Consider the following 23,328-nt stretch of genomic DNA (forward strand, 5'->3'; position numbering starts at 1 on the left):
CCTTCTCCTGAGAATTCCCTACTCTCCCTTCCTACCTCTAAAACATAAATTGTTATATTTTCACCTTAATTTGTCATCTCTCATTTTTAGGATGTGATCCCTCCTGTAACATCTGCTGTCTCCCCTTGACTGTTAACTCAGGTGTAGCGCAGGGGGTAACAGGCTTGTCTTGTTTATTTACTCACAGTGTGAGTTAATTGATATTCTCAGTTCATTTACAGAAGATGTATTAAAAGTCACACTAAGAGAATCTCATGTTTCTACTTAAAGATAACTTGGCATTAAACATTAAAAATGAGTTGATGATTGCATAGTATCTGGCTCATTGAGAACTAAATATATTGTTATCTGTTTTGTTCTTCTCCCCTTATTCTTTCTCTTTTTTAATTTTTACTTTTAAGAAACTATTACAGGAAATTGGACAATGCAGTATATACCATTTCTGTTTAGAATACTTGAATTAGCCAGGAGATTATTTGAGGATTTTTTGTCTGCCTCAAGGCTGAATCTTTTATTTCTAATACCTTAGTTATCTGGATTTGGGGGAAAATGAGCAGCTAGTTCAACATCACTTAATTTTCTGGTTAGCTGGAGGTCAGGTCTGCTAGGCTCCGCCGTGCTTGCTGTTTTCTCCCCTTTTTTTAATGATGTGACATATACAGGAAGAAGTGTTCAAAACATTGTTAATCTGAGTGATGTCTTACAAAGCAAACCCTTGTGAAAACTTCCATTCAGGGCAAGAAATAAAAGATTACCAGCCCCCAAGGGGTACGTTCATATCCCCTCCCTTTTCCCAAAGGTCACCACCACTAAGTTGTTTCCCAGTACTGTGGTATAGTTCTTGAACCCTATGCAGTTAGAATCATACAGTACGTAGCATTTTGTGTCTAGCCGTTCTGCGTCAGCATCGTGTTTCTGAGACTCACTGCCCTCGGTACCCACCCTAAGCTCCCTGCAGCCTCAGTCTGCGCTTCCCTGGTCACTCGCACGCTGAGGACTTTCTCCTGCGGTTGCTGCCACGTGGACACCTCTTCTGTAAAGGACCTGTTGAGGTTCTGGTCCATTTCCTTATTGAGCTGTCTTTTAAAAAAATTGATTTGTAGAGTTCTTTGTATGTTCTGAATATAAGCCCTTTGTTGGTTTTATGTTTTGCTGGAGTCTTTTCCTATTTGTTGGTTTGCTTTTTCATTCATTTCATTAAAAATAAAAAATTTTAATGTAGCTCAGACTTTTCAGTCTTTGTTTGTGTCCTTTGAAGACATCTTTCCCTTTTATTATCTTCAAGAAGGTCTTTTGTTTTGCCTTTTACGTTAAATTACAACCCATCTAAAAATGAAGTTATGTGCTATGTATATTGAGTGAGGCAGAGATCAGGTTTCACGATTTTCCATGTGGACATCCATTTGACCTGGAAGCATTTATTGCAAGGACCACATGTTCCTCACTGCTCTGCATTGACACCTCTGTAATGAATCAGGCGTCCATGTATGTGCAGATGTGTTTCGGGACTCTAGTCCAGCCCATTGGTGTGCTGAACCTTAGAACAATACAATAATACCACACTGTCTTCATTACTTCAGCTTTAAAGTCTAGGAATTCTGTGGTTCAAGTACTCCTACCTTATTGTTCTTTTTGAGGGGTGCCTGTCTTTGGACTGTGAACCTCTGTAGAAGTCTCAGCACTGGTTTCCAACTTCTCAGATACAACAAGCAGGCAAGCCTGTTGGGACCCCGGCTCAGGCTCTCTCAAGAAGTTTCAGCCAAGCTGATAACGAGGGCTGCAATCCCTGTAGATGTGGCTGGCATTGGCAGACCCACTTCACGCTCACCCATGAGGCTGTCAGCTCAAGATTTTATCCTTTGCCCTTTGGGCCTCTCCAAAAGCTTCTCAGGACATGGCCTTCCCCAGAGCTAGTGGCCCAGGAATGAGAAAAAAGGCAAGCTGCCTTTTTTGGTCTGTTCTGCAAGGCACTTACAGTCTCACTTCCACACTGTCCAGTCCATCAGAAGTGCCCACTAAGTCCAGCCGACAACAGGAAGGGGTTGTTGTGCCACCGCGAGGATAGCGGTGCCCAGGAGGCACGGACCCTTGGGGGCTGTCTTGGGTGCTGGCTGCAGTGGACAGTGTTAGCTGAAGTTACCAGTTTTATTCATCTTTTTCAAAGAACCGACTTCTGGTTTGTTCATTCTTTCTGGTTTCATATTTTGTATTTCATTAAATTCTGCCTTTATCATGTTATTTCCTTCTACTTTTTTGGATTTAGTTGCTCTTTTTAAAAAAATCCTTGAGCCAGATAATAACTGATTTGTGGCTTTTAACCTAAAAATTCCCTCTTGCTGTGACTTTGGCTGTATCTTCCAAATTGTGATGTTGTTTTTATTGTCATTCAGTTCCATTTTCCTTGCATTTCTTTTTGTTTAGAGTTATTTAGAGTATTTCTTGATTTCCAAACACATCAGGGTTTTGTAGGACTTAAAAATGATAATTTTCTAATTCAAAACCGCTGCAGTCAGAAAACATCTAGGATTTTAATTCTGTAAAATTTGTTGTAACTTACATCATGGCCCAACACGTGGTCGGTTTTTCTAAGTGTTCTATATACTTGAAAAGAAGATGTATTTTGTATTTGTTGATATTAGTATTTTGATGAGGTAAAGTTTATTGTTTCAAGTCTTCCATACCCTTATTAATTTTGTTTGCTTGTCCTACCAGTTTCTGAAAGAGTTGTGTTAAATACCTTCAAATTTGTTTGTGGATTTGTGTGTCTCTTAAATATTTCTGTTCCTTTTATATATTAGGCTACAATGTAAAGTACATCCTATGGTGTGATGTAAAAAGTTTAGAATGTATCTTTCTGAAGTAGTCCTCTTAATCTCTAACACTGCCTTCCCTTTGTCTAAGTTAGTGTTGGCATGATATCCTTTGTTGTCACCTTTAAGTCTTTCTGTATTCTTGTGTTTATGGTATTTTTCTTGTAAGTAGCATATAGTTTTGTTTTTCATGCATTTTTGAGAAAGTTTGTTTTTTTACTTTGATCATTTAGTCCATTTACATTTTATGTAGTTACTGATATTGCTGTGTTTAGTTGTTGTTCCTGTTGTGTAGTTTCTTTTTCTCTCCTTTTTTCCTAATTTGGGATTCTAAAATATATTATTCATTCCCATATGCCCATATTTTCCCAGTAGTTATACATTCATTTACACCATACATCCCTGACTTATTGAAATCTAATTTGAACTTAATTAATGCAGGCACCTCAGAGCATTTTAACTCCATTGAAGTTCCTCTTGATTGATCTGTTAGTCTTTTACTTCTGTATGTTTTAAACTCCACAAGATACTAACAGGATTTTATGTAGTTAATATTCATTTAGGTTTATTTAAATATTTCCCCTTTTGATTATTCTCATTGCTTCTCAAGTCTCTGACTTCCCTCAAGGATCATTTTCTTATGCACAAAGAAGTAGATTCTAGTACATCTATACTATGGAATTTCATGTCAGTAGAAGGATTTATGAGAATTTCCACAATGCTGCGGCCTTACTTTCGTAGTTAGAATAAGTACTGTAGGTACTTGAACTAGGAAGCTTGGCTTGAATCCTGGTTCAGCCACTTGTTACATGTCTTTGCTTAACTTTTCTGAGCTTTGTTTGTTTCCTGCTCTCAAGGGAATGGTGATGTCACCCACTTCACTGTGATGGTGGATGAAATGGGAATGCGTATTCAAGCTGCTTAGGACATTGCCAGTAATGGGTGTTGTAATTGTTGGGCACTGTTCTCCATGGTAGATGAAAAGTATTTAAGTCCTAGATGTTTACGGGACTTTTGTGGATTACATGGGAACCCAGTTTAAGGCCCAAACTCCAAGTAACTTACAGGTGACACTAAAAAATAATAATCTGTTCCTTTGGTAATCCTTGTATTACACATAATAATTTTTATGAATGGGTTGAAAGTATAATTAACATCATTAAAACCAAAAAATTACTCCTGTCACTTTTACTAGTGATTTCCCTATAATGAGAGGCGAAAGATAAAAGGAAAGTACTGGATAACTGACATGTGTAGGTCGGTGGTTAATATGATGCTATATTGTCATCTGTTTGCCCGTGATGGTTGTGCTTAAGTTGACGCTGGTAGAACTTGACTTTGTACATAATCTTTTAAAGACTAATTTGCTTGGGAAAAGCCTATAAAATATATATTAGCAGTGTTATATTGTAGGTAGTGCTTTTTGCCTTTTATTATTTTATCTATACAATCCCCATGAAGATTGATAGGAAAAATTTTATTTCAAAGTAACTTTGAAATAATTATTCATGGTATGTGAATTCAGGTAACAAGGTTTTTCAAAAATTCCATATCAGCAAACAGCCTAGTAGACCTTTACCCCATTAAACCATTTCTTTGTGTCAGATTTTTCCCGAACTTTTTCCTGAACATATGCACTCCATTGTCTTTTGCTGTATATAGACTGTTGAGTTGTGGCGCTTATTTCTATCTTTGGGACATTTCTGATGGGGAAGGTTATCTGTTTTCATTAGCTTCATGAGCTTCACACACACATGTGCTTCTTTTGAGGATTCTCAATTATAATTCTTGCCCAAGAGCATTGACATTTTTGTACCACATTGATTTCTAATTACGGTTTGCATTGTTCTGCCCCGCACTTTTATTCTATTATAGCAGCCTTCCTTGGCACTGTTTGAGGAGAACTAAGGAGAAAAACCTCTTGTGCTTACTTCAACCATATTACACTACATGTGTTTTTCTATCCTTTATATTTGTTGTCCAGAAGTTACAGATCACATGAGGTCTAAATGATAATAAAGATGTTTTAAATCTAGAGATTTTAAATAATACTCATTTATTCTACTTAAATATTTAATCATAAGCTATTTTAGTAAAAATCCTTGATACCATTAGGGCCAAGCTTGAAGAAATGCATGTCATTTTCTCAGTAGAGGATTTTCTTAAATAAAAATATTCTTTTCATTCCACGTCTTCTAATGGAGTACATTAGAATCAGGGCCCTGTATAAAGCAAAAGAGTAAACAATATTAAATTAATTAAATTAATTGGCATTTTAGTTGAAACCCGATCTTGAGGGTAGTTTCTAGCATGTTTAAGTTTTGAAATTTTGTTGTATTTATGCTAAAAGTGTGCTTTTATTCATTGAACTCATCAGTTGTACAGCCAACTGTTGTTTGCCTGTGAAAGTTATACAGTCAAAAGTTAGTAACATCTTTCCTCCTTCTCAGAGAGCACATGTTAAGCTGTGGTACTGCTCACCTTTGTATTAACTGGTCGAGAGGCAGAAGCATCCTTGTGTGATCGGGAGTTCCCTGCCTGCAGTAGATCAACAGTCAGGGTTTCTAGCCGCTGAACAAGCGGCACCGGCCCAAGTGCTCAGCGTCCCCACCGTCCTGGGAGCGTGGCGCTGCCATTTTAGCTTGAAGGTAAATACTAGAGAACATCTTCAAGAATCGTTTCCTCCAAGGAACTAGGAGGTAAACAAAGAAGCAAAACTATCTTCATTCACTTAGTGCAATAATAACAGCCAGATTTTAATGGTTTCCAGAGTCACAAGATTGAGAGAATTTCTCATAAATTTACTGCATATGATTAAAATATGTAGTGAGAAGATGAATGTAAAAATTATGTTGATATAAAGAAATTGGATTTTTACAACAACCTATGAAGGGGCAAGGAAGAGATACATTTATTTTAAAATATATTTACTTCTGATGTGCATCATAATGTGTCTAGATAAGGATTGCTTTAAAATTTCTGTTTAAAATAATTTATAGTCCTTGTGTCTGAGAATTTACATCTTTCATAGAGCTGGAAAAGTATAGTGTTATCTCTGAATTTTTAGTATCTTCTATTCTATTTTATATACTCTAATTGGACCTGAGTAGTTTTTTTCATCCCATTGTTCATTTTGTTTAATCTTTTTAAACTTCAATCTTTTTTTTTTCCCACTGAAATTATGGATGTTTAGCTCAGGACACTTCAGTCTTTCTTCAGTTGTATCTAATTTGCTGTTTAACCCATCCATTGAGTCCTTAATGTCAGTTATATGTTCCTTTTCTAGAAGTTTACTCTGGTTTTCTTTGTAAGTCTGCCTGCAATTAGATTTGTTACTGCTCATGTTTTCATTTTCTCTTACTTTCTATAACTGGTAATTTTAATAACCGAAGCCTCAGGGCTCTGCTTCCACCTCTTGCTCCTGGTAGCATGTTCCTCGTGTAGTTGTACTTTGAACTTGTGAGCTTGCGTCTAGAGCTTCAGATGCACGCGCAGTGGACCCGTGCTTACCAGTTCTCGGAGGAAACCGCACCCCTCACCTCAGGAGCCCCAACCAAGGGGGAGCAGCTTCCCTGCTACTTTTTTTTTTCTTTTACTGACAGATGATTTTTGTTTTTTGCTTTGTTCCCTAGCTCATCCTTTTACAAACATCCTAGCTTTATGAAGAGGGCTCAGATCCTCTGTCTTGAATGGGCCAGAGGTCATGTCTCTCATTTCCCACCAGACTCTTGAGTTTCCGGCTGTGGGGCAGCCGTGGCGAATGATACTAGTTTATCATTTTGATTTCTTGCTTTTTCTTCATTTATTAAGGTACTGACAGTTCCCCTTTTAAGAGTTTAGCTATGCCCTTAAAAGAATGTGTTTCTAAGTTTTTTGAGGCAGCAGTTTTCTGGGAAATACAGTGTTGTTTTGCCCTATCTTCCTTTTACATGTTTAAAAAGTTCAAATGATTTGTTCACATTTACACTAGAAATGGTAGAAATGTGACTACTGCATACATTCTGCTTTCTGTTATGTTTTTTTCTTGAAACAGATTTTAAAAGTCACTTTCATTTAGAACCAAAGAGGCTTCATTTTGGAAGTAACATTTGCTGGGCTCTTAAAATTCAGGGGGGAGTCTCCCAGCTGGAGATAGGAGGTCAAGGATTCTAGGTAGAAGTGAATGCCATGAGCACAGGATGAAAATAGGGAGCCATAGGGAATAATTAACAATTACAAGTAGTTTGGATAAAACCATATCTTACATGGTTATTTTTAAGTCTTTCCCCCATATGCTTCATTTGCGCTTTCTTATTCTCCAGCCACAGCATAAAGAGGCAAGTGATTAAAAATTAAACCTATATCCATAACAGCATAATTGTTGGTCATGATGCATTTAAAAGGGTGGAGGTAGGTGCTCTGGTTTTCAATATTTTTGAGGTGTCTTTTTTTTTTCTTTAAGGCAGGAAGCGGCTAATATATTTTAGAATTTTCCACCTGAAAGGAATGAACAATAGTGTTTTTAAACAAAGGTCATTGGTAGTGTTCCAGAACACTTCAAAATCTCGATCTTCCGAGACAAATGGAATGTTGCTGTGGCTGTTTCCTGACTTCTAAACCTGTTAAATATAATGGTTCCCTGCTTGAAACTCTCCAGTGGCTTCCCCTTCTATTTAGAGTAAACACCCGGTTATTACCGCGGCTGGAGATCCTCTGGTGCTGTCCTCTCTTTGCCTCCAGATTCCTCCAGATTTCGCCCACGTTACCCCGGGGCCGCACGGCTCTGCAGCCGCCTGGCTGGCGGCCTGTGCCGACGCTGTCTGTTGCTTCCTCCTGGAGCCCGCTCACTGCCTGTTCATCTTTGAGGCCCCTGCTTAAATGTTACCCCTTCCCTGAACTATTTCCTTATCTCCATGACCAGCCAGAGCAGTTCCTCCTTCACTGAGCCTGCTTTACTTCCTTCATAACACTTACAATTATACGTATGTTCATGTGTTTTATACATTTCATTTCATGTCTTTTTCACTAAAAACAAAGCTTCTTGAGGATGGGGCTGTATTCTGCTGTTTTCGTTCACCACTTGTACAGCACCTGCGCATACTTGGTCCTCAAACATTTGTTGACTAGTTGGCCCTCTAATGTTTGTTTCTGAGCATTAAGTACTTTATGTTCGTCCTGTCACTTACTCCTCCTAGAAGCCCTGTGAGCCAAGGTACTGTCACAATCCCCACGTTACAAATAAGGCAACTGGGGCTCAGTGAATCATGTGCCGTGCCCAGGGTCACACAGCAGCTCAGCCCTGAGGCCCCACGACAGGAAAGTCCATGGCTGCCATCTCTCTGTCGCATTCCCTTCCCATCCATTAATAATTTAAATCCTTTCATACACTTCTAAAAAGTAAGACAAAATAAAACAGGGCATTTAAAATGCTTTTGAGCATTAATTGCATCTATGGAAATGTTTTTAAGGTTACAAATTTTTTTTTCAGGTTTGAAGATTGAATTGTATTTAAATTACATTTATGTTGTTCAGTGTGAATGAGAAAAAACTTCTTCTGTTAAGAAGAAAACCATATGAAATGATACCTGTGACAATTCTTTACATTTTCTCCTTTCTTTTTTGGCATGCCTTCGGACATGAATGGCTTACTCCTTGCGGTCATAACATCCTTACTGTGCAAAGGATTTGAGTTTTAAGTTTTACTGTGTCATTATATCCACATATGATGACTTGAAGGCTAAGAAAACATAGTTTGATCTGATTTCCATGTGGATAGTTCAGAGTATGTTCGGTATGTGAGAAGAATGGTTCTTTTCTTTTAATTTTTTTATAACAAATGTAGGATGTCAATAGTAAGAATGTGACTTCTGAAGTTGTATTTTGGTTCTTCCAATTTAATATGGTTTTTGTCTCTGAAACTAAAATAACTGCCGTTTAAAAAAACAGAAAATGGAATGCAGCTGCTACACAACTGAGCTCTATGGGATAAATCCTGGCCTGAATCACTGGAGATGATTCAGTGTTTGAAGAAATATTTCAGAGCTTTCCTGTCACACCTACACAATAGAGACAGAGGCAGGACTGGAAATTTTTCTTTTGTTTTATTAATGATATGTTTACATTGTAATTATTTCTTTATCTAGGTAGTGTACAATCCTTTTGACTTCTTAAATAGTATCATACTGAATGGTAACATTTCTGGACATTTGGTTTGGGGTTGTGTGTTTTGGTTTTTTTAGTCTTTTTCAAAAGACAATATAAATATGTTTTTAGGCATTTTGCAATTTGTCTCTTTGTATAATAGTCTTTTTAGAAAACAACTTTGGTGTTCCCTTTTGGTAGTGAGAACTGTACAATTATACAGGGAAGCAGGGTATTTCTGATTGAATTTTATTCTCTTTCTACAATATGATTGTCTTTTAGGAAAAAAGTTTAAACCAATCCTATCTTCACTCTGCTTAAAAGATTTGATACTCACAAAATAACAGAATGTTGTGAATCCATTCAACAGGAATTGTGGATTTTAACCAAAATGTGGTCTGATTATTGGATTGAAGATCACTTTACACAATCTGAGAAAACATTTTGCTAAGCAGTCAGTCAGCAAGATTGTGTGTATAACTTTGTATGAGGAGGTCTTGTCAAAAGCAATTCTGACTCCTGACCTTGACATTTTAAACATTTTAGAAGGTGAGGTGACTCTTTATATTTAGGAGTAATAAAATTATAATACCTTGCAAGGTACTGAGTTTCAGGCTTTTACTATTTTGAATGACTTTGTAATGTAAACTTTCTTCCCTACTTGGTTCCAGAACATTTGTTGGTTATACTTGGCCTATGTCGTGGCACCAGATCAGTCAGAAATTTAACTAAGATCTTTATTTGATCAAGGAACAATATTTATTGAGAACCTCTGTGAATAGATTTATTTACTAACCGCAAAGAATTTGCAAATATGATCAACTGGACAGGATGACCAAAGCATCTAATTAAAGTTTGGGCCAAGGCCAGAACATATGATTTTAAACTTTTAAATTAATCAGAAAGAGAGAAGGGAAGGGAAGAGGGTGGTGGGGGGACGGGAAGGGAGAAAGAAAAGAAAAAAGACCCATTTTGTCTCCAGCCTTATACTTAATGGGAGACAGTTACAAAAGAAGCAAGAGAAATTGTATTTACCCTCAGCATAACGGAGGAGTTAGGATGGACAGAAAGAACAGAGAGTTCTTCAGTGTTTAGAGTACCTTGGAAAAATTGATCTGGAACAACTGTGAAAGATGTCTTGAGTGAAATTTTGGAGAAACCAAAGTAGAAAAGCAGCCATAGGATTGCAGAGAGCGTATAAGAGCCAGAATAGTGACAAATGTATGGTGCTGTTGTGCTAGGCGATGAGATTTTTTTTCCTTTTTTTTATATATATATATAAAAATTTTCATCTTAACCATTTAAAAAAAATTTTTGTTTTGGTATCATTAATATACAATTACATGAGCAACATTATGTTTACTAGATTCCCCCCATTATCAAGTCCCCACCACATACCCCATTACAGTCACCGTCCATCAGCGTAGTAAGATGCTGTAGAGTCACTACTTGCCTATGCTGTACTACCCTCCCTGTACCCCACCTCCCATGTTATGTGTGCTAATCGTAATGCCCCTTATTCCCCTTCTCCATCCCTTCCCACCCACCCTCCCCTGTCCCTTTCCCTTTGTTAACTGTTAGTCCTTTCTTGGGTTCTCAATCTACTGCTGTTTTGTTCCTTCAGTTTTTGCTTTGTTCTTATACGCCACATATGAGTGAAATCATTTGGTACTTGTCCTTCTCTGCCTGGCTTATTTCACTGAGCATAATACTCTCTAGCTCCATCCATGTTGTTGCAAATGGTAGGATTTGTTTTCTTCTTATGGCTGAGTATTATTCCATTGTGTACATGTACCACATCTTCTTTATCCATTCATCTACTGATGGACACTTAGGTTGCTTCCGTATCTTGGCTATTGTAAGTAGTGCTGTGATAAACATAGGGGTGCATATGTCTTTTTGAAACTGGGCTGCTGCATTCTTAGGGTAAATTCCTAGGAGTGGAATTCCTGAGTCAAATGGTATTTCTATTTTTAGTTTTTTGAGGAACCTCAGTGATGAGATTTTAATAGCTAAGATTGTATTGAAGAATTTAGTTGGGTTAGATCTTAGGAGCCTGAGCAGCAGTGTTCTGAGAAAAGTTTTTCCATCTTTAGGATGATGGCCTTGTGTGAGTAGGAAAACTAAGAAAAAAAGACAGAAGAAAACAATTAGAAAGAAGGCTATTATGTCATAACAGGAATATGTTGGGTAGGGCCGTGCTAGGTTTGTGACTGGAGTAGAAATAAGAAGGTGTACAAAAGAGTTGGATTTAGCACTATGGTACCACTGAAAACTCATAAACAGTCCCTTTTAGGAGTAGAATAATTTAGCAGTTAATTTTGACAAATGATTTAGTGTTTACTCAGGAAATAAGTCCTAACCATAAGTACCAATTCTGGACTCTTAAGTACTCTAACACAGGGTACACTGAACTCTCAGAGTCTACATTTTGATATTTATGCTTTTTATTGACATAGGTTGCTGAAAATATGTATGAGGTGAACGGTCCAATGCATTTTTCCAGGATGTGTTTATATGAAAAATTTCCGTCTTTGTTGTATCCATGTGCACATACGTTGACCCCTCATGGAGTCAGGTCAGAGGGGAAGCCACAGTTGGCTGTTTCTTTTGGCTCTTACAGTAAGGTGGCCGGCCTTTGACCCTTATTTTATCCAAACCAATTCAGTGTTCAGTGCTGCTAATCCAAACAAAGATGTCGTTTATCTTTTCCTTGTTATTCTTACCTAAAATATACCAGTCATTCCAGTCTTATTGATTCTGCCAACAAAAAATTTTCATAATTTAAAACCATAGACTTTAAAATTAACTCACATTAAAAAAAATCAGTTTAACATACTACATAGGGAAAATATATATGGTAAGGGTAAGTTGACCTTCAGGATTCCAGAAGAATTTCATAATTACAGTACTATCACTTTTGCCCTCATAATTTCAAATAAATAGAAATATTTAGCTGTATTCAGTAATATCAGCTCACCCAAAATTATCTGCAAACGTTGTTAGAAAATTTCACTTGATTGATTCTTGCTTCACATCCTCGGCTGTAGCGAAATTCTACCTTCAAAAAGGCTTTTTGAGAACAGGATCTATTTTACTGACCCTGTACTAGTGATGAACACCTGGTGCTAAGCTGGAGCATAAATGGATGAAGCGGTTTGGCTGATGCAGCCGTGGCAGCACCGTGGTCCCAGCTGAGCCTGTGCCGTGTGCACAGTGTGGTGATGTCTCTGATCCTTGGGAGGAACTTTGGTATCATTTGAGAAGTCATTAGCAGTTTTATTTGTAATGGCAGGTGGACAGATCAATATTAATTTTAAATCATATACCGATTACTCTATACAAATTTTGCTGTGACAAGTATAGACTAGAAATAACTGCAGATAGTCCTGGAAAATGTTAGTTTCCATTCATACGTAATGGGATTTATGGACTTTTCCCACTGTACATATATGCCTTCATAGATAAAAGTAAAATAATGAATTATTTTTAATATTAATTTTAGCCTACTTTTAATATATCTGGTACTATTAACATGACATTAAAATGAATCTGTGCTATTTGTGTTAGTTATGAATGATTCTTCTCTTCTGGAAAGAAAGAGCACCTCTTAGGGGTGTTCACAGTGGTGTTATAGTCACCCAATTGGAAAGCCTCTTCCGGTAGAAGTAAGAGTAAGTAGACCAGTAACACTCTGTTTCTTCGATTTCCACATGATGAGCTAAAACAGATATAAATGGCTTTTTACTTTTTTTCCAGTAGGAGTAAAAAAAAAACTGTATTTTCAGTGGAAACTCCAAGTCGTAATTGTTTAACTTCCACCGTGGAAAAGTATAGCTGATTTTTATGTTGGATAAAGTGTAAAGTGCCTTTGATGGCTTTGCAGTTGCATAGATCTATACCCTCACCTCGGTGTGTGTGCCAGTTGCTAAAGCACTGCTGTCGGGCGCATGGGCTGCAGGGCAGGTGTGCATGACTGCCCAGGTGTACTTCACTGCCCCCAGGGGGCCACCCCAGCCTGGGGAGCCATATCCTATTGTGGCTGGCTGTTTTGCTACATATCTGGAGAAAGTTCCTTTCAGTTACACTTTGTAAAACCCACTCAAACTACCGTTAGCAAGTTAAGGGTAAGTATTACAAGTTTCCTGGGATTTCTCATGGGGCACAGGGCAGAAACTAGGTGTGGGGCCTGGAGTTTTTAAGCCATCAGGCAGTTTCTCTTCCTTCTTAATTTCTCTTCTTTTTCCCTTGCTTCCCTATTTACCATCCACTTTTCCTGTATTCCTTCTCAACATCACCATAAACCTGATTCATAATCTAGTGAACCCTGTGATTCATCTTCATCACCCAAATTCCTTAAATTCTGCCTTCTTTTTTTCAATTGGCCTCTAATATAAATACAGCTGCCAGAAGCCCTTCTCGGGATGGGTGGGAAGGAAGAGCCAGGAGAAGCGCAGCGGCGGCCTGCGGCCTAGGGCTGGAGCTACGGCGAGCCCCGCTTGGGTTCCTGCTCTTACTGGCACCCACCCTGGGGGTGTCCAGTGACCCCATACAGCCCCCACTCCCACCACCTTCACCAGAAAGAGAGTGGCGTCCATTTAAAAGGCTCTCTAAACTGTTGCATTTGCAAGGACGTTTCTGTCTTGAGCTGAAAGTTCACAATGCCTTGATACCGTCAACAAAAATGAAAGTTTTCTAAATTGTAGTACATACAAAATATTTAAACTGTTTAATGTCACAGAAAACAGAGGCAAAGAGAAAGCTCAGCAGCACGCCATGACATACATTTCACTGTGAGATGTGGAGAAATTTCATAGTAGGAAAAGTGATTTCCCCTAAAGTCAACTTTATAACACGGAATGATGTGAGGAAAGAAGTGAGCTGACAGCGTGCGTGTACCTGGCTCACTGAATCACCTGGCAGAGAAGCTCACAATCCCGCCTCCCCCGCAGAATCCATGGAAGATGCCCCATTTCAGGCACACAATGCTCTTTGACCGCCCAGCACAGCACAAGGAGGTGAAGGATGTAGTGCTTTTCCCAGCATGGGCGTGGGATGCATGATCTGACCTATTTATTTTTCCTAATTTTATTTTAGTGGCATCCCTGAAGCCCTATAGAAAAATAGTCCAAGTTTCAGGTTTCATTTAAAGGGATGACAAAGCGTTAGACACAGAGCAGCCACCAAAATGATGGCTCCAGTTCCAGTAGAGGGGACTTTTTTGGTTTTTTGTTTTGGTCAGTTTGGAAATTTTCTACAATCATGTCATCAGTGAATACAGTTTTATTTCTCCTTTCCTAATTGGTATATCTTTTATTTCTTTTTCTTGTCTATCCATATTAACTAGGACTCCCAGTATAGTGTTGAATAGCAGTAGTGAAAGGGAACATCCTTGTCTTGTTCCCTATCTTAGGAGGAAAGCATTTTCTTTTCCACCATGATGTTAGCTGTAGGGTTTTTGTAGATACCCTTTATCAAGCTAGGGAAGTTCCCCTGTATTCCGAGTTTGCCAAGAGTTTCTGTCATGAACTGGTGTCGAATTTTGTCAAATGCTTTTTCTGCATCTGTTGATAAGATCATGTGATTTTTCTTTTCTAGCCTATTGATGGTATGGATTGCATTGATTATTTTTAAATGTTGAACTGGCCTTGCATACCTGGATAAATCCCCCTTGGTTATGGCATAATTCTTTTTGTTTGTTGCTGGATTTGCTAATGTTTGGTTGAGTTTGGTTTTTTGGTTTTTTGTTTTTTTCTTGCATCTGTGTTCGTGAGAGATACTGGTCTGTAATTTTCCCTCCTTGTAGTATTTTTGGTTTTGGTAAGAGCATTATGCTAACCTTATGAGTCAAGAAATGTTCCCTTTCCTTCTGTTTACTAGAAGAAATCGTAGAAAATTCATATCATTTCTAGCTTAAATGTTTGGTAGAACTCACCAATGAAACCATCTGGGATTAGTGAGTGCTTTATGTTTTGGAAGGCTATACATTATTGATACAGTTTCTTTCATTGATGTGGGCCTTTTCAGATTATCTGTTTCTCCTTGTTTTGAGTTTTGATAGACTGTGTTTTTGAAGGGATTGGTCTAGCTCATCTAAGTTATCAAATTAATGGGCATAGAGTTAATTATAATATTCCTTTAATGTCCCTTCAGTGTTTATGAGATCAATAGTGGTCACCCCCATTTCAATTTTTATATTAATAATTTGTGTCTTCACTTTTTTTCTTGATTAGCCTGGCTAGAGATTTATGCTTTTGATTGATCTTGTCACAGAATCAGCTTTTAGTTTTCTTCAGTTTTCTCATTTCTTGTTTTCAATTTCATAGATTTCTGTTCTAATCTTTTTTCTTTTTGGTTTTAATCTGCTCTTCTTTTTCTAGTTGTATTTTAAATTTTATACCTTTCTCTTTTCTAACATATGCATTTAATGCTATGAATTTCTAAGCACTGCCTTTGCTCTAGCTCACACATTTTGATGTGTTACTTTCATTTAGTTCAAAATACTTAGTTTCTCTTGAGACTTTTTCCTTGATCCATATGTTTTTAGAAATTTGTTGTTTAATCTCCAGATACTGGGATTTTCTAGCTGTTGATTTCTAATTTAATTCCATTTTTGTCTGAGAACATGCTTTTATGATTTCTGTTCTTTTACATTTGCTGACATTTGTCCTCATTTGTCCTGCATCTGTTGACAAGATCATGTGATTTTTAAAGGCTGCGTGCAAGTCTGACTTGCAATTAACCAGTTACCTCCTAATATTAATATAATTATAAGTCAAATATTAAGAGAAGTATAAGCATATATGTCTAAATTTAAGAAGCCTCCTGTGGCTAGTGACTGTTATGTTAGATAGCAGAGCTCTTTAATCTCTACCATTCTACCAAACTGCCTTTACAGAACTTGAGTGCATGTGCTAAAGATGGCTTGTCTGAAATGAAAATTCTAGTAATTTACATTACCTAAATTTTTGTTTTCTCTTTTTGTGGGAACAGAGGTGAGGACTTGGGTGGGGAGTTTATGTCCTTACAAGCAATTTTACATAGAACAAACTTGCCATTGGGAAGTTTCCTGTGCCAGATGGGCTTCTTCCAGCCACTGGACAGCATGATTAATAGTGAGAAGCTTTGGTAGTTTTGACTTTATCATATCCCTTTATTCCCACAAGGGCTTTGTGAGAACATGACTGGTAACACCGGCTACCTTAACAAAGGACTGTGTGAAACCACATTTGGGTCGTGTTTTTCTTTTGCTAGCAAAATTAACTACATGTCTTGCAGTTTATGTGGACCCCACCCGTACTTTAACCTGTTTCTCATTTTGATGAGTCTAATCAGGGGGAAAAGCAACAACAAAAAAGATCTTTCTGTGTGGCCTGGAGATACCAGATTTGCAGATTGGTGCAGCCTTTCCAGGCAGGGGCCATAAGCAAACAAAGCCCCCCACCCCGATAGCCGTGCCCTTCCCATTCGGGCGTGTCACTGTGGGGCAGATTGCGGAAATGGGCTTCTGACAGTCATGAATTTTATTTATAAAATGTTGGAGGGTGAGGTTCTTCCTTTAACAAAAAACTATTTCCTGTCTGATGCCCAATTAGGGCATTTTAAACAGTCTTTTTAAAAATTTTACCCTGTGGTAGAGATGTCCTGGCTGTTAGTGTCAATGAAAGTACAGAAACTTCTCTGATTCATTGAATAATTTAAAAAGGACTTAACAAAAAATAAAACAACCTTTACGTGCTTATACAATCTTGTCTCCTGAGTGACAGTAGTTTACAATTTAAATAAATGTATTAACACATTTTAATGTAATTTTACTTTTGATATGTAAATCTGTAGCACATTTATGTTCTGTAAACATGCAAAATGAAGAGCAACAGTTTAGGTAAAATCAGAATTTACATTAAAGAATTTGTAGGTTAATTTACAGTGTAACATTATCTTCATCTAGCACATCTGTTATAAAAAAGCCTATAAAATTTAGGCCACCCACCAAGTGGTCGGTGGAGGCCTGTGGCCGGTGTGAGTGCTGCACGGTGTGGGCCTGCTGGTTTGGGGAGGGCTTCCCCCGCTGAGGCTCTGTGCCCTGTGGCCCTGACCCCCCATGGGGACGCACTGGCTTCCATCCTGCGTGTGGGTTACGCGGGGGAAGGTGCTCTGTTGCCTTGACATCCTATGGAATATCGTGTGAGTGGCACATTGTTTTTTAAGTTTAAGACATTTAAAAAATATAGCAAACAACTACCACAACAATTAGCAATGATCATTTGAGGAATAAAAACTGTCATAATCCAAGCAGTGTCTCAAATCACTTCTTCCTAAAGTTTTTCAAGATGGACAAAATCCTTTTTCAGAGAATAAGCATGTATGTTGATTGTTGTTTTACTTAGAAAAATTTAAATTAATGTAACTTCTTTTAAATCAGATGATTTGTATTTCACTTAATTTCCATGGAGACTTAACTTTAACTTTTCTTTAAATAGATAAATTACAGACCATGAAAATAGCTTAGAAATCTGAACTACATTTTGTGACTACAAATTAAGGAAATGACATTTGGTGTGGAAAAACAGCTAGCAGTTTTTAGACAGGCAATACCATCTAACTGCCACTAATAAATATTATATATACATACTGAAGTAAAATATACACATTGAGGTAGACACATGCATGTATGTATATATGTGTGCATTTATATGTACATATGGGTGTGTGTAACGTACTGTTTTGATCGTAACTCTGCCTCAGTGACTTTAACTATGGTTAAATATTTACAACTTGAAGAGTTTTTTTCAAATAGGCCTTGTTGTTTGTTGTATGCTAAACAATTTTGAGTTTGTCATGTGGTGATGAATCAAACACATTATCTGAAGTTAAAGCCTCGTAATCTTTTTTCTTCCTGTGCGTAAATGCCTACAGCCGCGGTGCGCCTCACCTAGCCGCCTGCACTGCTGTCCTTCTGGCGGGCTGCCGCAGCTGACAGCGGCGGTCAGTGATGCGGTCTGTCAGTGTCTTTCCACTCACTCAAGCTGTCAGCAAATCTCGGAGATTAGAGGCTTGAATGGCCTTGGGTAGTCACGACTGCCCAGGGCCGAAGGGGTCTGTTGTGTGACCGTGTCTCTCTCAGACTTTAGTATCGTCATTCTGCCAATGAATCAGCTCAGCATTCGGCTCACGATTCCGCCCTGAGCTAACCACCATGTCTTTCACCTTTCTAGGTTTACCGACAAGACTGTGAAACTTTCGGGATGGTCGTGAAAATGCTGATTGAGAAAGATCCTTCATTAGAGAAGTCTATACAGTTTGCATTGAGACAGAATTTACATGAAATAGGTGAGCGGTGTGTTGAAGAACTCAAACATTTCATTGCTGAGTATGACACCTCCAGTCCAGATTTTGGAGAGCCTTTTTAGAAATTACTTGCTCAGGCAAAAAAATGTTTCTAGGTTTTTTTCCTTTCCTGGATTGTGAAAATCCTTAATATATGGAGTTTTTGTGACAAAGAGAAAAACTTTATGATAGTTGACCATATTTCCAATATGAAATAAACATTTAAAATAGTCTAAAAGATTTTAATTAGAAATTTCTTTTTTAATCTACATGTAGAGCCTCCTAACCCATACTTATCTTTATTTTTCCCTCCTAAAATGATTGGTCAGTTAATTTTTCGAGCTTTGAAAAAAACAGTTCTGGACAACAGCCTTCCGTCCTCACTTCTGTAGTCGTCCATTGTACGCGATCGTTTGGTCGCACTCGTGTCTTTTGTAGGTTGGAGATCTTCCACTTTACCATGTACAGCCTTTCTCTTCTCACCATCAGAGGCGCCGTGTGAAAGTTGCCAGAATTCTGAGTCACGGTTTTACTGACTTGTGGCTTATCTTACACTTTGTACCTTTTAATAGTTTAAGTTCACTCTCCAAATAAATGGACTGCTTTGGTACCTTAAAGAATATTTGCTTTGAGAGTAATTATCATTGTGATAAAATAGAGCACTTAAATCTCTAAAAGACACTTCCTAATAAAATCCTGTTTTTCAAGTAAAGAAACTCAATGTCTTCTATTAAAATAATCCTGAAGCTCCTGACCACTCTCCCTGGTCTGTGAGTCTCAAACAGTATGTATGTGAGAGTAAGAGTACGATTTGAGATGAAGGAGGAAGGCTGTTTTAAAGTCGAGATTTTGTTAATTCTAATTGAAAAAGAAAACTGCGGAATGTGAGGCAGCGGGGCAGTTTCGTTTTTTCTATAGGCCCGTATCCCCCATCTCAGAAAAGAAGGCGGTTGACAGCATATCCAGGATTAAACCATTCACAGATACGCCTGTCTCGGTCTCTGCCATCCGGCACTTCTCTGTCCTGCTGCCCTTTCCGGGGGTGCCGAGTCCTTCAAGAGTGTCCTTGAGGGAGACCAGGCGGAGTGGGCGGCAAGCAGCACAGCTCCCTCCGCCAGACGGCGTCTGTGAAGAGCCCCAGAAGGGGCCCCGCACCCCGGCTCAGCCAGAGGTCTCCCGGGGCGGGCAGGGTGTGCCGCTCACTTCCAGCGGCCAGTGGCATTTAGCCAGCATGAGTAATTTTGTGGCATTAGTTAGGAAAACTTCAAAATCTTGTTTGTTATTACTACCCAATTTCATAATCATTCCATTTCCACTCCCTTCTCACTTGAATCCTGGCATTATTTTTAGTATCCTCTACTGATGATATCTAAGGAGCTACTCTACCTGCTGCAGAGTAGGTAAAAATTATATTAAAAATGGAAATAGCAGTAGAAGCGATTATAGCAGATCCTATAATGGGAACCTTGAAATATGTATTTTGCCATTCTACAAATGTAAAAACTAATTGAAAACAAGAATTATTTTCTTAAATCCCCAGATGAGACCTTGAATTTTTCTTTTTTTCGCCATTTAGATGTTTTACATAAGCTACAACTAAGCCCAGGTCTCATCTCTGGTATTCTTCCCTAATTATGAACAGCAATTTTATTTGTTATCAACTTCAGAAAGATTAAGAAAGTACCGATGTTGTTTCTCCACTGCCCCCATGTTTTTCTCCTCGTTAAACATTCTAATTTCAGGGTTCACTTCCTTTAGTCAGTGTGTGTCAAGTTCAAACCTAAAACTTGAACAGGCCAAGGAGTTGTTATTCACTTGTTGAAATTCATTAAACGAGAGAAGTTTTACTCACAGATGCATTTAAACAGATAATTTCTTCTTTTTCCCTTCCCCCAAATTACATTCAGCATTTAAAGTTGCTGATAGCTTGCCATCAGCATTATTCTGATACGCTTGTCTGTGTTAAATCTGTTCAGTTTTGTTTTTTTTTCTTAAAGTTTTTTAGAGTCTAAATTTAGGATAAATTCAGATGTGTATCAGAGCGTGTATTTTGCAAAATGTTCTTGATTAAATAAACTGTTCGTAGATAATCCATTGTTTTTGAGTATGCCCAACTGATGTGATAAAAATTTCATTGTCTTATAAATGACTTGATGATCAACGGGGCAGAGCAGATGTTGTGAACTTTTTTGTGAATTTTAAAAGTGCAAAATAAAGCAAACAGGTTTAAATAATTAGATTGTCTTCTTTTTCTCTTTAACAGGTAAACATGTGTTGCCCAAATGTAGATGTTTATTACTGTCCACTGCAAGATGACGCCTTAGTGTTCAGTTGATCTGCTTCGCAGGGCGGAGGAAATTGGGGAATTGAGGAACAGTTAGCTTTGGTGATGCAGGGAGTCTTGATACCAGGGAAGTTAGTGCTCAGTGACTGTGTAAATATAAATGTTGAATTTCCAAGAATCTTAGGATTAAAACCCTCTGTCTTTAGCCTCTGGGGGCAGGAACCCTGCTCTCTCTGTGGCCACAGTTCCAGCACAGGTTTGGGGTGTTATGGGTGTTCGTTCATGCCTGTTGGCACTTCAGAAGTGACATTTGACCTGTGGGTCTTGGGAGGAATAGGACTTGTTCAGACAGAAGTTCAGACAGAGACGGGAAGTGTTAGAAGTCCAGGGAGAGGGAAGTGGCATAAGGAAGTGTAGAGGCCCGTGTGACTGAGGCTGGCTGGGGAAGGTGACTGGGGACAAAGGCAGGAAAAGGTAGGTTGAGAGCAGAATGTGAAAGAATTTGCGTGCTTGTAGCTCTGTTCTTCCTCTCCTACTTAAGAGATTTGAAAGTATTGCCTTTGTATTCATTCTTGCCAAAAATGTTGCCTCTCACAGCCCCATAGCCACTCCCCAGCCCTGGGCCAGCTGACAGACCCAGAGCCTCTTGCGGAAGGGGAGGCCGCCTTCCAGTAAGGAGGGCCTCTGTCCCACCGCCAGGGCGTGGCTCAGTGATTTCAGCTGCTTCTCAGTCTCCTGCAGGGGCCCTAGGGTCCCAGGAGGGTGCCCACACGTCTGTGGCAACAACTGTGGGATGGCATTGTGGTCGCCCCTGAATTGCCGTGGTGACAGCGTTGTGTCCTGGGCAGCCAGCCACCCAGGTGGCGTTACAGCTGCTGCACCCCTGCCTGAGCTGGCGCCTGTAGCATTGGGGGCGCTGTGCTGCTGACCAGACTGCAGTTTGTGGGCGAGGCTGGTACGGCTATGGCCTCCTCCCTGCAGTCTCTGGGGAGGCCTGATCTCACCTGGCCCGCTGACAAAGGAAAATGGGCAGCGGGGACAGTAGGTAAGGCGGCGAGCAGAGCCTGTCTTCCCCTTCCTCCAAGAGCGGAGTCGGAATGGAACCACTGATGGCCCAATTTCAGTACTGTGTTCCCCTTGCCATTAGGGGTGACCAAGGGACTGATTGCTCTCCTGTGGAATTTTAGTGGAAGCAGTGCTGCTTCCAGGCGGTGACCCTTAGGACGATGACGTGCCTCCGCCATGCTCTTTCATGGCTGCCCGTCCGTGGCCACAGCAGGCAGCCTTCCTGTGGTGCAGGGCCACCAGGTGGAGGGAGCCCGGGCCCCTGCTTGCGCACGGAGGACTGAACCTCCGTGGGAGAGGGATCAATGCCACGTTAGGCCACATTACTGTTTTTTTTGTTGGCAGCTCACCTTTTGCTTAAATTAATACAAATGCTGTTTGAGAGTTAACCTCACTGATCCTGGCCCTCGGCGGACTGTACCTACGCCACTGCCATGGCAATACCTGGCCTTGGGGTGACAGGGATCAGCTCTGTACGAGACTTTGCCAGGCCACTGAGATAGTTTCAAGTTGTATTTAGGATGCCACTTAATGACAATATCGTTAAGCCTTGTGCACATTTGTATAGTGGTAGAGATAGCCTGGTTCTGTAGCACGTTTTTTTTTATTTCTGCTCTCACAGACTAATGGTCTTCTAATGCTGGACTGTTACACTAAAATTGTACAAAGCTTTTTCCATGTGTGTGTGAGAGAGAGAGGGTAGAGATTTGCTGAAATATAAACATTTGAGAACATGTGGATTGAAAACAGCCACAACACGTACAGACCGTTGTTGCCGCAAGAGGAGGCCCGAGGCATTCGCCCCCTGCCTGGGCTTCTCGGGGGCTGTCACGGTGCTGGAATTCATGAGATGCAGAAGGGAGGGGACAGCGCTGCCCTGGCGACTGGCCACAGGGCCTTCAGGTTGGCACCTTCCAGGGAAGGCCCCTTCTGGCTCAGGGCCCTGTTTGGGGGAGCGCCTGCTGGCACCCCCAACTCTCAGGCTTCTTGGTGGAGCCCCTGCTGTGCTTGAGGGCATCGAGGGTTTGCAGAGAGAGCTTGGCCAGCTGCCCAGGGGAAGGGAGAGGCCCCAGTGACCAGCAGACAGTGTGCCGTCCTGTGTCCTCCGAGCTGGGAAGTTCCTCCTTGAGGACCAAACGCTGAGAGAGGCCAAGTGTCTGTGACACCTTCCAGGAGGCCCAGCACAGCCCGCTGGCTGCCCTGGCACCAGAACCCAGAAGCCCTTCTCTGCCCACGCCCTGCGCCTGCCTGGTGGGGATGGGGAGGAGCTTCGCCCCGGGTGGGTGGGGCAGTGGGTGTGGCTGAGACGGGAGGGAGGGGCCGGGGTTGGGGAGCCTTACCAGGCTGAGGCATCAGTTCTGTGCTCAAGCTTTTCGTCTTCCTTCCCTAGACAGGACTGAACGTTGGCCAGCCATGGGTCCTGCCCGGTGGGGTGCCACGACCACAGTCCAGCGACATCACAGTGGGTGGCGTTCTAGGAACGCTGGGGCTTACTCCATGCCGAGGTGAGCCTTGGTGAGAATCGTGTTTTCTTCACAGCACAGGGCAGCCTGCTGCACCCAGGGTCCAGCGGAGGACGGAGCGCTCAGTACCCCCTGGTCCCCTGGGGCAGCTGGGCCTCTGCAGAACCACAGTGTCCACAGCACGGCTGCCGTCCTGAGTGGGTCTGTAGGGGTGCAGGACTAGCCCTGCTGTGGCAGGAATCGCCCATTTTCTTAGACC

General features: G+C 40.2%; 1 protein-coding gene across 19 annotated transcripts in view; it reads left to right on the forward strand.

Annotated features, from left to right (window-relative positions):
* PPHLN1 (periphilin 1) overlaps positions 1-23,328 on the forward strand; it is a 100,436-nt gene that overhangs the window by 75,509 nt on the left and 1,599 nt on the right. For 13 of the 19 annotated variants that reach the window (XM_036889303.2, XM_036889292.2, XM_036889305.2 and 10 more), the window contains 2 exons: positions 18,146-18,260; positions 18,587-20,491. In XM_036889303.2, the coding sequence (XP_036745198.1) occupies positions 18,146-18,260; positions 18,587-18,759 (288 nt within the window). In that variant the 3' untranslated portion in view covers positions 18,760-20,491. Of the gene's footprint in view, positions 1-18,145; positions 20,492-21,626; positions 21,962-22,996; positions 23,112-23,328 lie in introns of those variants that run through there. The other 6 variants (XM_036889308.2, XM_036889309.2, XM_036889300.2 and 3 more) reach the window with 4 other exon arrangements.

The sequence above is a fragment of the Manis pentadactyla genome, chromosome 14 (genome assembly GCF_030020395.1).
Source record: "Manis pentadactyla isolate mManPen7 chromosome 14, mManPen7.hap1, whole genome shotgun sequence".
NCBI lineage: Eukaryota > Metazoa > Chordata > Mammalia > Pholidota > Manidae > Manis > Manis pentadactyla.